Source organism: Erpetoichthys calabaricus (assembly GCF_900747795.2).
Source record: "Erpetoichthys calabaricus chromosome 1 unlocalized genomic scaffold, fErpCal1.3 SUPER_1_unloc_26, whole genome shotgun sequence".
NCBI classification, from domain to species: domain Eukaryota; kingdom Metazoa; phylum Chordata; class Cladistia; order Polypteriformes; family Polypteridae; genus Erpetoichthys; species Erpetoichthys calabaricus.
The window spans coordinates 283,807-301,416 of NW_026261592.1; the positions used below are offsets into that span (position 1 = coordinate 283,807).

The following is a 17,610-nucleotide window of genomic DNA, read 5'->3' on the forward strand; positions in this document are numbered from 1 at the left end:
GTGTGACCTTCAATGCTTCAGAAGAGAGGAGGTTATCTAATTTCCTTAGTGATATTGTAGAAATTAGAAATGATAAACAGAAACTCCTGTCAGTTTTTATTCAGGTCTGTACTCAAGTGGAGCAGCATGACACAGAGAATACATTCCTTTTATGCTGAGACTCAAGCTGCCCATAAGAAACTTTACAGACAATAAGATGGATCAAGTAGAGGCAACATCAGAATTATTGGAGTTCCATATAATAAGAGTGGGAAAATGTTTGGCTTTATGAAGAAATAATGGCTTTTTGGTTTTCAACCATTTCTAATTTCAGCCCGGGCACATAGAATACATACCGGGCAAAGTGACATGTCTACGTCCAGTTCTGACTGACTTACTATTCTGAAAGATGCACACAGAAATTCAAATGTAAATTTTGAAGGATGGAAGGTCTACTTTTACTCCCAATTATTAAGTCAACACCACACCAACCCCACAAGACCTCGTCTCTGATGATCAAAAAGGCTCCACAAATGGATCTTCATGCTTTCCCGATTTGTCTGACAAAGCTTCAGACTTCCTTCCCAGGGGTGCAGTGGCATTTCACTGACCCTCAACAGGCGCTCAGTGTCCTTGACTCCATGTCGCTGGTGTTTGGCTGCTTTGACTGTTTTATGTATGATATACCAGTACTGCTTGGACATTTTCCTGAATATTAATTCATAATGGCTACTTTTTCCTTTTTTTCCATGTGTGTATTTTGTGTGTGTACATACACATGTGATTAGAGAGTCATTGCTGGTTGTGAGAGGTCAGGACCTTTCATGCTCCACATACTCTCGACCCACAATTGTTTAATATTTTCTTGCTTGTCATATTTATCTTCAGATGTGTTTTTTCATATTTTCACCTCATTGACTCTTCTATTGTGAATGTTGAGGTGAGGATGAGATTGTTTACTGAGCTCTCTCCATGCTTGCCCACTCATAATCATAACCTGTTGATTTTTTCCTGTGTTTTTATTTGAGAGACCTCGATTTAGTTTTTTGCATATATGGGTTAGTGGTGGGGTTCTGGAACTACTGTCTACATTATACATGACTAGTGGTGGGGCTACTGGGTTAACTCGTTTGGCACCTTGTAATGTATTTCATTTACACTTCTCCTTTATTGCTGTTCTTTGTTTTCCTCTCTCCTGTCTAATCTCAGTGTCTTCTCTTCTACTTGCAAGCATTCAAGTGTTGCTGATTTATTATCTTTGAGCTAGGCTGATACAGCCTGTTTTCAAGATTTGTTTCCTTTGGTTAAAGACATTTATTGAGCTCCCTCCACATGTTAGTGTGTGGCAGTGTCCTTCTCGGCCACTAGTAAAATAACATGGAGTTTTGGGCCGAGTTCACTGTGCTGTACCGCTGAAGGTTCTTTTAGAAGGCAGGTTTTGTTTTGTGTTGATGGAGATTGCTTGAAGAAAACTGGCCTGTGTTGCAGTCTATGTCCCACCTCAATAGAATAACACATTATATTCATCCTTTCCTTTCTTTGTCTGTATTCCAAATAATCATCAGTATGGGTGCAAATGCATTTTTTAACTCCCTGCTCAATGAATCACCTTCCCTGATTAATCAGCGGTTTCCTACCTTTTCACAGGCGCTTGCCAGATTTATTATGGATCTAAACTCAATTGATGTATTTGTATTCTTGTCCTCGTTGTCTGACCACCGCTGCATTACACTTTAGCTATTTCTCCCCTCAACAGCATTTTCATGCGGATTTCATTAAACAAACCTCTGCTAAGTTTAAGGAATTTATAATGCTAAACACTCTTTTTGAGATCCACCTTGTGTTTCACTGGCTATTGAAGAGCATATTAAAGGCCTGACCATTGCTAATACCTCCAAATAATATTCTCACTCGGCATACAGTAATACTGACAATCTTGAAGCATCTGAATAAGCCTTTAAATACAGCCGTGTTTTTCTTATCCAGTCCACAAGCTCGATATACCGCAAATCAGAGAGAAGGTAAATGACCATCTTGTGCAGAGTTGAGAATTCATTTCATGTGCACTCGTTGCTGTCTCTCTGGTGCTAAACTGAGTGAGATGTGAGCTCTTGGGCTGCACAGATGAGATTTGTCAGCCTCCATGTTCCAGGTGGAGCAAAAATATAGTGATAGTACAGATATAGATAACATTACTAACTGCTGCTTGGAAATTTTAATAAGGTGTATTTTTTCCCCTGTTTTCTCCTGTTTAAGCTGAAGAGATTAAATCCATTGAATGCATTTTAGGAGGAGATGGTCTCATATGTTACAGGAGATGGACATCTGGAGCAGCGGCTTTATTTTCTCACGTATTTTATTATTTTGAGGTATCCTGTATTTACCCGACCCGAGGAGCTTCCACTACAGTATATAAACATGAGTAACAAGAAGGGAGGTCAGAAAGAACCAGAAAGGAAACTTAAAGCTACATCAAAATCTAGACAGACATCAAGCCCAAGTGCGAGGTACGGTCTCTCGGAGACTGACCTGGAACAGGCAGACGAATGCTCAGACTTCCTAGGACCACGCTCCACTGCATCGTCTCCAGTCGAGAGCGAAAATGGGAGCGAGGGTGCAAGTAATGCAGGTCTTGATGGATCGCCGATTTCAGAAGATCACTCGAAACTAGAAAAGGGTTTGCAGTATGTGCTCTCTTCTACTCCTCGTGAGCCCAAAGCATCGGCTGTAACAGGGGCTGCAATTCCACCCGCGGAGCACAAAAGCCAAAACGACGTGTCCGAACTGAAGGAAATGATCATAACATTGGCCACGGCTACGGCTGTAAGTGAGCTTAAGAAAGACATTCAGAGAAATATGAAGAAGGAAAGAAGTGACTTGCTTAAGACAAATGAGAAACTGCAACAGGAGCTGCATCAGGATAACAAAAACTTGGAAATGCGTCTATTTAAACGTTTTGATGCGACCTTTAAAGGTATACAGTAATCCCTCACCTATTGCGGGGGTTACGTTCCAGAGCCCCCCACGATAGGTGAAAATCCGCGAAGTAGCGACCTATATTTATTTTATTATTTATACATATTTTAAGGCTTTATAAACCCTTCCCACACTCTTATAAACCTTTCTCACATTCTTGTTAACCTTTCCCATGCTCTTATAAACACTTCCTATGCTCTTAAACACTTTCTACATTCTTAAACACCTCAGACCAACACTGCACACTGCACGCAGCGATCAGACGTCAATGTGTCTGCACTTGCTTTGTGAAGGGGGGCAGCTGAACTCTGAGCAGAGCAGAAATGGACTTTATGCTGCTTCTGCCAAAATGCCTGCTTGTCGCTCTGCGCGTTCGGAAGGAGGAGGAGGAGTGGGGGGGGGGGGGGGTGTGAGGGCTGAACGCACCTTCGCTCAAACCCCCCTCCCCAGAGGCGCAGCACGCTCCTGCCACTTCGCATTGTCAAGGGGGTGGGGAGCTGAATGAATGCTACTTTGTGCTGGCTTTGTGCTGCTTGTCGCTCTGCGTGTCAATAATTTAAAAGCCTGTACAATCAGGCTTTTAGGTGTACATCACCTATTTTCCTGTCTCACTGTCTTGTCTTGCGTGAAGTTAAAATGTTTTATAATAGTGAGATGTTACTCATATCCTTAGCCCGACATCCACATATCATATGTGTTAACAAAGTGTGTTTTATAAGTTTACATGTGTTTAAAGCATGTGGGATGGGTATTTTAAGGCTTAAACTATAAAAATGTTTATTTATATGGTCTTTCTATATCGCGGATTTTCTCCTGTTGCTGATGGGTCTGGGACATAACTTCCGCGATAGGCGGGCAATCACTTGTATTTAAAAACCCGCGAAGTCGTGAATCCGCGAAAAGTGAACCGCGAAGTAGCGAGGGAATACTGTAGTGGTAAAATTAGAGGAACACATTGAAGACAATAGATCCAAACTGAAAAAACTTGCCAATCTGCTGGATCACGTTAAGCAGGCATTCACGGCTCAAATTGAAATGGTGGAACAATTGGCATCTAATGCTGATGAAAAAGCTACAGCTGCGAATTCCGAATGCAAAAAACTCGGAGACTGACTTGCGGCCCTGGAAGATGGGTGCTGTAGGAATAATATATTAGAATCGAAGGTCTACCTGAGAAACATGAAAGTACAAACCCAGTGAAATTTGCAGTAGAATTACTCCCTAAAATAATTGGAGATGACTTTAAATCAGATACCGAGATAGCAGCAGCTTATCTCATACGCAGATCAAATACCTTTTAAACCTAGGTCTTTTATTGTTCGCTTTGAGCAATTTATGATGTAAGCTTGATGTGATGGCACTTCTCAGACACAAGCAAGAGATTATATTTGAAAATAATCTCATTCGTATTTTCCCTGACTTCTCACCTTCAACAGCTGCTAAACGTGCAGCCTTCTACAACATTAAACAATGGTTACAGAAAGCCGATATCAAATACAGCTTCTTGTACCCTGCCAAACTGAAAGTTGATGTTCAAGGCCAATACTATGCATTTTCCAGCAAGGATGAAGCTGAAAAGGAATCAAGTGATCCCGACACTCTTTTGAAAGACAATAGTGAGCCGTATCCTGCCGTGGCATGGCAAGGAGATATCACCTGCTGTCTGATCCACTTGTAAAGATAAGGGTATTATAATACATCCTTTTCTCTACTTGGATGCTTTATGTTTATGTTTTAGTTACAGTTATAGACGTGTGTGTGGAAGTAATTAAAGTAGGGTTTGTGTTTTTTTAATTTTTAAAATTTTTTTTTTTTTACTACCGTAAAGGAGACTGTTTAACATCATACTCTTGGTTTATTGTTATTACTATTATTGCATTAGGATTTACTAGGCTTATACTAGATCACTTTTTAACACCATTCCCAGGGTTCATTATTTTATTATCATAATCTTCAGCAATCTTAAAATATTAAATTTTAAGCTTAGTCTGTTAATGATTATATTTTTGGCAGATAGTATTTAGACTTTAGCTGCAATAGATATCTTTACATTTCAATTCTCAAATGTGGGTGGGGGGGGGGGTTGGGGTTGGGGTTGAGGGCTTCTTTTGTTTTGGACGTACTCAATCTCTCAGGATGTCAGAGGACCGGGACATTGTGAAGTGGGGTCTAGCCTCACGTGGGGTGGGGAGGCAAAATGGGGGGGGGGGGGAGAAAGAGAGCTGGCTATATCTAGTCTGTCCTTTTAATCCTTATCTTTATAACAACACAACAGTAGGCTGTATGGCGATAACTTGTGGGGAAATTGGAAATTAAGAGTAAAACTGCCTCACTACCAGTTAAGACTATAAAATGACATGAAAAAGTTCAGAATCAATGTCTCCATGATGGGACAGTTAACTTTGTGAGCTGGAATGTTAAAGGCCTGAATGACGAATTAAAGAGAAAGAAAGTATGCTCTCGCCTAACAGGCTTAAACACTAAAATAGTATTTTTACAGGAAACCCACTTACTAAGCAAGGATCGGTTGCGGCTGCAAAAAGACTGGACTGGCCAAATGTTCCATTCTAGCTTTACAAAGAAAACTAGAGGCGTGAGAATTCTCATACACAGGACAGTCTCATTTGTAGCATCAGATGTAGTATCGGATCCTGAAGGGAGATATGTGATGGTCATGGGCAACTTATTTAACTGTAAAATGATTTTGATAAATGTTTATGCACCCAATGTCGATAAGGAATTCATGCAAAATCTATTTGCATCCATTCCCAATATGAACAGTCATAAAATTATAATGGCTGGGGACTTTGTGTTTTAAATCCACTCTTAGATAGGACTCCTGTCACAGGGGGGACAACATCTAACACTGCAAAGACAATTAGACAGTTTGTAACTGACCACAACTTATCAGACCCCTGGAGGTTTCTAAACCCAAACTCAAGAACATATTCGTTCTACTCACCAGTGCATCATAGCTCCTCAAGAACTGATTATTTCTTTATAGATAATAATTTCTTGCCTACGATTAAATCTTCCAAATAGGACCCAATTGTTATCTCCGACCATGCACCTCTGGTCTTGGAGCTAAAATCGTTATGCCTCTCACACTCACCTCGCCGATGGCGTCTTAACCCTCTTCTATTAGCAGACGAGAACTGCACAGAATTTATATCCAAACAAATCAGCTTCTTCCTAGAGACGAATACAATACAATACAATACAGTTTATTTTTGTATAGCCCAAAATCACACAGGAAGTGCCGCAATGGGCTTTAACAGGCCCTGCCTCTTGACAGACCCCCAGCCTTGACTCTCTAAGAAGACAAGGAAAAACTCCCAAAAAAACCTTGTAGGGAAAAATAGCAGAAACCTTAGGAAAGGCAGTTCAAAGAGAGACCCCTTTCCAGGTAGGCTGGGCGTGCAGTGGGTGTCAAAAGAAGGGGGTCAATACAATACAATACAGTACACAGAACAGAACAATTTCTCAGTATAGTAAGAAATAAAAAATATAAATTTTAGAAGTACAGAGCAGAATTTAACAGTAGATAATATATCCCATAATAAGATTTGGATTTGTGTAGAGTCCTGGAGACCTCATCCTTCAAGCTGCCTCCCCCATTTGGCCATTCCACGGCTGAAACAGTGCTGGGCCAGCCAATCCGATGAATGGACCCCTCTTTCCCACGATTCCTGCGATCCTCCATCAGAGATGACAATACACCCTCCGAGGTCTCTACAGGAACACTCTGGGAAACTCTAAATGCCTTCTTAAGAGGACAGATTATTTCTTATCTTTCCCACAGAAATAAATTAGAAACCAAGAAAGTGTCCAAGCTAAGAAGCAAAATTACTAGAATAGATGAAGAACAAGCCAAGCATCCAAATGAGGCTCTTCTTAGGAAAAGGCAGGCTCTGCATCCAGAACTCAACATCTTGACAACTAAAGAAACTGAACAACTCATTTATAAATCAAGACATCATTGCTATGAACACGGAGAGAAAGCTAATAAGCTTTTCGCTCAACAAATCCACAAGCAAGAAGTATGCAGTGCAATCCCAGTAATCACCAACATGAATGGAGATGAAATCATTGACCATAAAAATATAATGCACACATTTAGAGACTACTATAAAACCTTATATTCTGAGTTTAAAGAAGACAACAAACAATCTAATGCATTTCTGGATACATTACAGATACCACAAATAGATGCTTTAAGTGCTGAGGAACTGGATAAACCTCTGACGCTATCAGAATTACTAGATGCTATAAAGTCACTTCAAGGCAGCAAACTAGCACGCCCTGATGGCTACCCTGTAGAATATTATAAGAAATTCTCCACTCAGCTAGCTCCCTTCTTATTGGCAACATTTACAGAAGCTAGAGACAATCAAATTCTACCTCAAACCTTTCGTCAAGCATTAATCGACGTCTGTCTTAAACAAAATAAGGACTTGTTACAATGTGCATCATACAGAACAATTTCACTCCTGAATAATGATGTTAAGATACTCTTAAAAATTATAGCTAGAAGGATGGAGAAATTGCTGCCTTCAGTAATATCACAAGATCAAACTGGATTTATTAAAGGCTGACACTTATCTTCCAATCTTTGACACCTGTTTAATGTAATATATTCACCAGCAAAGTCAAACACCCCAGAGTTATCATTGGATGCAGAAAAAGAATTTGATATGATTGAATGGAACTACCTTTTCACTACATTAGAGAAATTTGGGTTTGGCCCGAATATTTGTGCATGAAACTACTGTATACCAATCCAGAAGCTTCAGTTTGTATTAACAAAATTTGTTCAGACTACTTTAAACTAGAACGTGGCACCAGACAAGGATGCCCCTTGTCACCACTGCTGTTTGCAATCGCCATTGAACCACTGGCGGTCCACTGTCAAAATTCTTATCAGATAAAGGGGATTATCAGAGAAGGACTGGAACAGAAAATTTCTCTATATGCAGATGATATGGTTTTATATATATCAGACCCAGAAAACACTGTGCCTGCAGTTTTAACAGCACTTACAGAATTTCAAAAGATATCTGGTCTAAGAATTAATTTGAATAAAAGTATACTCTTTCCAGTGAATTCTCAAGCATATAATATTAGATTGGACACCCTACCTTTTACCATAGCAGATCAGTTTAAATACCTAGGGGTAAATATCACAAGTAAACATAAAGCTCTTTATTGAAAAAATTAAGCAAGACCTGCATAGATGGTCAACCCTTCATCTCACTCTAGCTGGAAGAATTAACATTGTTAAGATGAATATCCTTCCTAAGCTTCTTTTTTATTTCAAAACATTCCAATATACATCAATAAATCATTTTTTAAGCAATTAGATTCAACAATAACCTCATTTATTTGGAACCCAAAACATTCACATATCTGAAGAGTGACCCTACAAAGACATCGGGCAGAAGGAGGCATGGCTTTACCTAATTTTCTCTTTTATTACTGGGCAGCAAACATACAAGCTATAAACACCTGGACACAAACAGATGAACATACACAGGCTTGGTCCGCAATAGAAGTAAAATCCTGCAGTATTTCTTTATATTCCCTGCTCTGTGCCCCAATAAATGTAAGTTATCGCCAATATACTAATAACCCAATTGTGCTTCACTCACTCAGAATATGGAACCAATTTAGAAAGCAATTTAAGATGGAAAATCTTTTATCCGTGGCACCTCTGCAGGAGAACCACCTCTTTCAACCCTTGCAAACATATCTAGTTTTTAATATCTGGAAAAGATTTGGAATTAAATTGCTCAGAGATCTTTATATAGACAATATCTTTGCATCCTTTGAAGAATTACGTTCCAAATTTAACCTTCCAGCTACACATTTCTTTCACTATCTTCAAATTAGAAACTTTGTTAAACAGAACCTGCCCGATTGCCCTCATCTTGTACCCTTCACTATGCTGGAAAAAATACTGCTCAATTTTGAGGACTTAGACACCATTTCTGCAATATATAAAATTTTATTAGAGTCCCTTCCTTTCAAAGATCCAAGAGGACATTGGGAAAAAGATCTCTTAATCAATATATCAGAAAAGGAGTGGAAGGTAGCAATGCAGAGAATTCACTCGAGCTCCATATGCACAAAGCATACAATTATTCAACTCATAATTATATATTGAGCTCCTCTGTCTCGCTTAAAACTGTCCAAAATATTTCCAGAGCAAGATCCAACCTGCAAACGCTGCAACCAAGCTCCTGCCTCACTGGGTCACATGTTTTCGGCCTGTACCAAATTAAAATAATTTTGGACCAAAATTTTTAAATGCCTTTCAGACAGCCTTGGGGTCACAATCCCTCCTAACCCATTAACAGTTGTGTTTAGTGTTCTTCCAGATGGATTTGAAGTGGAGAAGGACAAGCAAGCTGTGATTGTATTCACTACACTTTTGACACACAGACTTATTTTGTTAAATTGGAAGAATCCTAACTCTCCTCTGATAAGTCAGTGGGAAACCGATGTTTTATATTATTTGAAATTGGAAAAAAATCTAATTCTCAGTTAGAGGATCTGTACAGAACTTTTTCAAAACCTGGTAGGATCTAATCAATATTATTTTAGAATAAGAGAAATAATTATCTCCGCATTTCTTTTTCTTCTCCATTTATCTTTATTGCCCTATTAAACTCAACAATGTAGGTATGTTTACAAGCTTTAAGTATTACTCCTCTGGCCATGCTCTCCTTCTCAGGGGTGGGGTTTGATTTGTTTTCAATCCTATTTTTTGTAAATATTGATCCATTTGTACAGAATGATTACAATAAAATTAATAAAATATAAAATAAATAAATGCATTTTAAAATCCGTTTGCAATGAAAAAGCCCCTGCCGCAGGTGGTATGAAGACAGAAGTATATTTTGCATTTCGGCCACAAGTGTCCAGTTTGCTCTTTCAGGTCAGGTGTCATGGGGGTCTCTGGGATTTTTCAGTGACCTGCGTGTTTTATTCATTTAAATCTTACTCTGTTCTCATTGTATAGTAAAATGTTTTTGCTTTATTATTCATAGCCTCTTTTTAAAATCAAATTCTAAAAATATTATGGAGTCGGTGGCTTTGGACTAATTGTTTACAAATATTAAGACACATTCTGTGTACAAGTTCATTTCACATACTTGACATGACACTCTCCAATGTCATGATGGGTGATGATTACTACTTTCTACCTGCAATAGTTAACAATATATAATGTTATAATATTTCAAGCATATAATGACAAACTGATGATGACATTCTTTAATGTAGTTAACAAAAATCAACAATAGTCTTGTTGATTGTTCCTATCACATGTGATCTATTTATTTTGCTATTTTAACGTCTTGGCTCCAATAACTGTGCTTATGTGGAGAGTTGTTGAAATACAAATTACAAAAATGAACAAGCTGAGTCTCTAACCACTCGCTACTTAAGTCAAATGATTGCTTATGCTTATCAAAGTTTGTTCATAAATTAAATTAATATTTATTTAGTGTTGTAAGATAATGTCTATATGAAAACGGTGGGTTAAAATCTAACATTTTTTCTTTTATACTTTATACAGGAATCAAACTTCACTGCTGTTCTGAATGTGGCAAACAGTTTTCAATAAGATGTAATCTTCAAAGGCATCAACGACTTCACACAGGAGTGAAGCCGTACGACTGTTCTGAATGTGGTAAACAGTTTCCAGAAAGAAGCCAGCTTCAGCGCCACAAAATAATTCACACAGGGGAGAAGCCATATTGCTGTTCTGAATGTGGTAAACAGTTTTCACGGAGAAGCAGTCTTCAGAGCCACCAAAGAATTCACACAGGAGAGAAGCCATATTGCTGTTCTGAATGTGATAAACAGTTTTCAGACAGAAGCCAGCTTCAGCGCCACAAAAGAATTCACACAGGGGAGAAGCCATATTGCTGTTCTGAATGTGGTAAACAGTTTTCACGGAGAAGCTGTCTTCAGAGCCACCAAAGAATTCACACTGGAGAGAAGCCATATTGCTGCTCTGAATGTGGAAAACAATTCTCTTATAGTAGTAATTTACGCATACACATTAAAACTCACTCAGGAGAGAAGCCGTATTGCTGCTCTGAATGTGGCAAAAAGTTTTTACAGAGCAGCCATCTTAAGAGCCACCAAAGAAATCACTCAGGAGAGAAGTCCTATTCCTGTTCTGAATGTGGTAAAAAGTTTATAAATACAGGCCATCTTCAGAACCACCAAAGAATCCACACGGGATAGAAGCCGTATGACTGCTCTGAATGTGGTAAACAGTTTTCATATAGAAGCACTTTTCAGTGCCACCAAATAATTCACACAGGGGAGAAGCCATTTTGCTGCTCTGAATGTGGAAAAATGTTTTCACAGAGTAGCAGTCTTCAGAAACATCAAAGAATTCACACGAGAAAAAAATTACAGAAACTCCCCCACCTTGTCCACAGATGAACACAGTACAAGGCTAAGCAGCAGAAGAAAGAATTCAAAAAGTTATTTGAAATCAAAAGTGATCTAATTGGGGAAACTACAAGTAAAGTGGTAAACTGCCCACCTCCAGCAGCCTCAGGTGGTAACAGAACTTACTCATGCATGGCTTATGAGGGGCGAACTAAGACCAAAAGATATACGCCTCATCATAGGTGCACAAAACAGTGCCTTGGACACAAAGTGGTTCAGATCAAAAATAGAAAAAAAAAATAACCCATAATTATCACTTTTGCCCCACATCTTGTTGCTGGGTGTGAGGTACTGATTGCTGATGATTATGCACTGCACAGCACCACAAAGTGGCCAGGCTCATTCGCTGAATACTTGGCAAGAAGTACAACTTACCAGCACCAGAAAGACACTGGGACCACAACTCAGACAGCACAATGGAAAATGAGGAGCTGCTGGTCACTTGTGGCACATCAATACTGACTGACTGAAAACAGAGGCCAGAAAACCAGATGTAAGAAATTCTGGATAACAGAAGTATTAGTTCCTAGTTATTACTCGGTCCTAAGAATGGAGAGGCAAGAAAGAAACAAAATACCAAGAAATGCAGTCTGAGATATGAAAAGTGAAATGTGGACCGAAAAACAAACACAAAAGTGGTGCCTGTTGTTCTAGGATCAACAGGACTGATAAAGAAAAACGTTCAGGCCCATCTTGACAAATTATAATACCTCCTTATGACCTACAAAAAGAAGCCTTATTAGGAACATTTCAGGTTGTACACTGAGTCCTTGTGAGAAACTTACGAGAGTGAGAAGTTAAGCAGTACAATGAGACTGTCCTGAGCAAAGAGTGAAGTTCACTCCTGTTTTGATGGTAAGCACACCAAGAAAATTTGAAAGAATTAAACGTGAGAGAAGCTGAATTGTTGTTCAGAATGTGGTAAACTATTCTGGCACAGAAAGACTGTTCTGATGCACATTAAAATTCACGCAGGAGAGAAGCCGTATGGGTGTTCTGAATGTGGCAAACAGTTTTCATGGAGAAACAACCTTTTGGATACAACATCTACATTTATTTATATAGTACATTTTTCATATAAACAATGTAGCTCAAACTGCTTTACTACTATGGAAGACTATTTCGGACAAAATTAAATAAATAAATAAATGCGCAAATAAATGTAAGTAGTGTGAAATGTGAGCATAAATAAATAAATGTTTCATGAAATGAAGCCTTAATAAATAAATGTGCCATGAAATGACAGTATAAATAAATAAATGTGTCACGAAATATGTTTTTTGTTGCTTATTTATTTATTTCATTTTTGTCCGTAACATTCCTCCAAACTATCATGAAATATGACTTGAAATAAAACTGTCACTTTCACTCGTTAAAGTTGAGAGGGTGGGCTCTAACACACCCTCTAGTTATTGATTTGTTGAGTGCTACCTTCAGCCTAGAGTAATTGAACTATGAGCCATATGGTTCTCAAGGTACCAAAGCGCATGCTTAAAGTTGTGCTTGTGAGTGTCCATGGTGAATATGACTGCTACAAAAAGTTGCCCAGAGTTGCTACGTGAAGCGGCAGTTTTAATTCAGGAAGCTCTAACCTCTTCATCCCCTCAGGAATCAGCACATGAGGTTTCAGCTGTAAGTGCCCCACTTGATAGCCGAAGACCTACCCCCACTTTGTCGAGTACTCACTCTACTCCTGTTCAAGATATACTACTGTATTTTAGGTGGCTGTGCTAATAGCGCTGTAAATTTGCAATAGTTACTTGTCTGCAAAATACAAACCTGCCTACAAGTTGTATTTTTAATTTTTTATTCTATGTAATTGTTAGTCTACTACCTTTGCCCTTTTCTGCTTTTTCTACGACTTTTTATATATAAAAATTTGATTCATTTTCATTTCAGTTTGTATTCTTCATACAATTGGTTTCTGGGTTTTTTGTTGTTGTTTTACCTGTTTTTTCCCCCCTTTTCGTAATTAAACAACACCTTTCTTTGTTTTTCACCACCCCCCATGATTACTGTATAAAGTAGGTTTTAAACATTTATTTATACTCTGTCTCTCTTTCTCTAAGACCTGTGGTTCCTTGCAGTTTAGTGAGCATATTTTTTTATACAGTGTTTCCTGGTATCCTGATTCAGTTTTACCCTTCTCTTCTCGTCCTTTGTCCATTTACATCTGTTTTTTGTAAAAAAAATATATAATTATGAGAATGTAGTTATTTGTAGTGTGTTGCTACTTCTAGCTTTCCTAAACAATCCTCAAAACATGGTGCCCACATTCCAGAAAGGATGATTCTCCTCTACATTTAACTGGGCTTTCAGTGTTGCAGTGAAAGAAATACAGTGATGAGCACATTTATTGAACACATTCAATTTTATCTTGTTAAAAACAATATTGCTGCATGTCAAAAATTAAATGTTGCATCTTTTAATTAACAGCAGAGGTAGCACGGCTATTTGCCCCATATGGGGGCTCAAACAACCCAAGGAGGCAATTTAGGTCTACCAGAAGGATGCCCTCTCCAAGCATAGTACATCACATAATGTACACACATAATTTCTGTTGTCTAAGTGACCAGACTTCTACCAAAATACCAAGTGTGTTTGTCAAAGCGAGCCTTGCTGCCTCTGGACTTGGAGAAAAGAGGATCTCTCATTCACAGGTATGTAATACTATTAGACCACAAATAAGTAGCCCAGTTAACATAATGTAAAGTATGGAAGGAGAGAAATAATTTTGGTTTTGCAGAATAATGTCAGCAGTGTGAAAAGATCATTAATGTGAAATTTTATTTAATTCAAACTGGAAAGTCAGTCTTCTTGCATTCTTCCATTTCTCTGCACCTGGTTGCTGGACCTCTTTTTAGGTCTCAAGCACAGGATAAGTAGATGATGAAATACACCCATACTTGTTCACATTACAAATTGTTACCCTGCCTGCACAAGCAATATCCAAGAAATGTTTGATTTTTTGTTCAACCATCATCAAATTGAGTGGCATCTTGTACAGTTGGTTAAAAACAGAGCAACAAAGCAAATTTGATAGTGCCAGTGTTAGAGCAGAACTTTGGAACCTTTGATATGTAGCCTTTGTTATGTTATTTTGCTTGTTGCACAGGAAATGAAGCAGACCCAGAAGTCCTTAACAAAAAGCTAATCGAGGTCTTCCCCAAGCTTACAGATGCTGGAGGGTTTGAGCTCCTAAAAACTGCAGGGACAAGAAGGTGCAGAAATTTAGAACTTATTCCCTGTCCAAATGAGGGATACACAGTACAATATTTAAAAGCATCAGAGACAAGGATTGGACAAGCAACAATTTATATTCGTCCTCTGCAAAGAAATCTACCTGTTAATGCTGTAAGTTTAATTTTAGCATTCTGGAACATGCAATTAAAAATTTGTAAAGCACTTTTTAAAATGAAAAAAATTACAGATTCTCGACTTGGAAAACTTTTAGATAACTTGAAAATAATAAGTAAAGGATATCTCTCTGTATGTTGAATATTTACTTTAATATGATCAATTAGGAACTTTCACATTTTTAAAATTCAGGTACATCGAAAGCTTGTATATTTGGACCCTATCTCTTTGGACACTGGGATTTTATCCGTGTATCACAAAATTACAAGATTGTGCATTTTTTTTCCAGGATGTTAATCCTCAAAATGCACCTGGACCCATGGTTTCATGTATAACATGTCATCAAGCATTCCCCTTCACCCTCATTAAAGACCACAGGCATAATTGTAAAGGTATGTCAGCTTATTCTCAATTTTATATTCAGTGCTTCCATGTATTAACCTATAACTGTAAACAGTTGTTTGAAGCTAGATTAATGTTCATGATGTAAAATTTGCTGTTTAGGAGTTCTGATCAGGTGTGTACAGGCAGTGATGAGCCAGTGATAGCAGAGTCAGCCATTCCCAACTATGACCTAGACAGCAGATACACAGCTACTGAAGTCAGACCATCTTCCTCAGCAAGTACTGCAAACAGTGCAGAACCCTACCCTGACATTACTGAAGATGATTTGAAGGACAAAATGGGTTAGTTTCATAAATACGGGAACTAATGACTACAGATGTTCTTGGGTTGAGTTTTACAGAAGTTTTTGTCTTAGGATGCATTATATAAAAATGTATGCAAAGAATGACGTATGCTGTTTATTTTTCCACAGATTGGAAAAACCTAAGTGATCCACAGCAAGCAGCAAAGGATTTTAAAATGGCTTTGCTAAAAGATAATGAACATGAAAAACCACTTGTTCTTAAAATTGATACAACTGTTAGCGAGGAAGATCGTGAAAAATCTCTTCTGTGCTTCTATAAAAGAAAGCAAAATTGGGCCTCCCCAGTTACCTGTACCCTGGAAGGTAATCAGTACATTGTATGGTGAACACATTTTAGAGAACATCTTGTGTTTTTCTATCCTATGTGTGAGTGATAACATTGATGTCATTAACGTAGGAGACGCAGCTGTTGGAGAGGGTGTGGTCCGACACTTTTTTAGCACACTGCTGGGAAAGGTTCAGTTTGGTTTCAATATGAATATTGGTGAGTGTGGCGCATGTTTTTATCTATTTCCTGGTTATTTGTTTCATCTAATGTGGATGATTTAAAACTGCTGTGCTTGTTCTTAATCAGGAAATGTAGCAGGAACATCATTGTTTGAAGGAGAACCTGACCACCTGATCCCAAGCACTTCTGAGTGTCTTGTTGAGAGCAGTCTTTTTGAAGCAGCTGGAAGAATATTGGGGCACTCTTTCTTGCAGGATGGGCCTTGTCTGGTTGGACTGAGTCCTGCTATCATACATGTATTACTTGGAGGTCAACCAGAGCTGACGATTGTGCAGACCTGGACTACAGAGCCACAATACAACTAGTATGTGTTAAAACTCAAACATTTTTTTCTTGCATTTATTCAAAAAGCATTGATATTTTTTTTTTCTTTTTCTGTTCATTTGAATAACTGAATGTTACATTATATCACCAATAACCATTCCCTGTATTTTTTTTTAAATCTAGCTGCAAGGAGATACAGCACTTACAGCAGACCAGGAGGATAAAATATCACACCTTGCCCTGTCGTCGGATCTGCCAGCTGTATCTACAACTAACAGGAGGTGGCTACACAATAAAATGTTGCTACATGCTGTAAGTTTAAAAACATACGTAAGGTTGAAGTCATGCTTTAAATTGATGTATATGTTACATAGCCAGTTTGTGATTCATAGCAACACTACTTTTACTTATAAAAGTCAAAAAAATAATGCCATTTTCTGCTCTCTAGAGAGTGTTAGCTCAGCAGACTCATTATTGTGAATTTATGATGCTCCCTTGAGTGACCCATCACTTTTCCTCTCCCACCCTCAATCCACTTTTTAATGTTGCATAAAATGTACTATTGATTTCATACATTTTATTAAAGTCGCTTTTGCAGGTTGTAAGAAGGACCACACGGCAGGTAAAACAGTTGAGACGTGGCTTTAAGGAAAGTATGCTTTGGCCCCTGCTGACAGCTAGGGCAGATGTTGTTCCCCTGATGTTCCCCAGGGCAAAAGACATGGACTACACACCAGAGGTAACCCATCTTTAAGTTATAGTTTTTGCACCATTTATAACTTCTTTCAGGTTGCAGTTTTTGAGGATGATTTAAATTTTTCAAAATAGGCATATTAACTGGGGTCTGGCAACAAGCAAATTACTCAACTTGGCAGTTTGTGATTTTCATTTGTGTGAATATTCTCTTTAAAGATGATTCTGGAGAGAATTAATTGGCCGACAGATGCTTGTAGCGATGACGATGATGAAGAGTTCTGTGTGGAAACCAAGTGCTGGGTTGCAGGTTTCTTGAGAATGTTCATTGAAAACGGTATGTTTATATATTTTGTTCTGTGTCAAGGAAGGCACTACCTCCTGATAAAAATCATCTCTTACACTTCACATATTTTGCAGCATCATCAAGAGAGTTGGCTGAACTCCTTAAATTCTGGGTGGGATGGGAGATCCTGCCAAAGGAGCTTAATGTTGAGCTATCAACTGGTACCTGTATAACATCTGCCACATGTTTTGAAAAACTGAGGATACCAGCACACCTCCAGAACTACTCCGACTTTGCGACCTCACTTAAAGCTTCAGTTAGCAGCGTTTATTCTGGTTTTGGCCTTGTCTGATCATTGAAATGTTACTT

The 17,610-nt window shown here is 38.4% G+C and overlaps 2 protein-coding genes across 2 annotated transcripts in view; both read left to right on the forward strand.

Annotated features, from left to right (window-relative positions):
* Positions 1–16,578, forward strand: part of LOC114646910 (oocyte zinc finger protein XlCOF6-like) — a 36,117-nt gene extending 19,539 nt beyond the window's left edge. Inside the window, exons 3-9 of the mRNA XM_051921828.1 lie at positions 10,535–11,152; positions 14,540–14,645; positions 15,286–15,467; positions 15,599–15,793; positions 15,888–15,974; positions 16,065–16,302; positions 16,446–16,578. Coding sequence (XP_051777788.1) covers positions 10,535–11,152; positions 14,540–14,645; positions 15,286–15,467; positions 15,599–15,793; positions 15,888–15,974; positions 16,065–16,302; positions 16,446–16,578 — 1,559 coding nt within the window. The remainder of the gene's footprint in view (positions 1–10,534; positions 11,153–14,539; positions 14,646–15,285; positions 15,468–15,598; positions 15,794–15,887; positions 15,975–16,064; positions 16,303–16,445) is intronic.
* The window catches only part of LOC114669334 (gastrula zinc finger protein XlCGF49.1-like), a 332,556-nt gene that overhangs the window by 263,773 nt on the left and 51,173 nt on the right, over positions 1–17,610 (forward strand). The window lies entirely within an intron of this gene.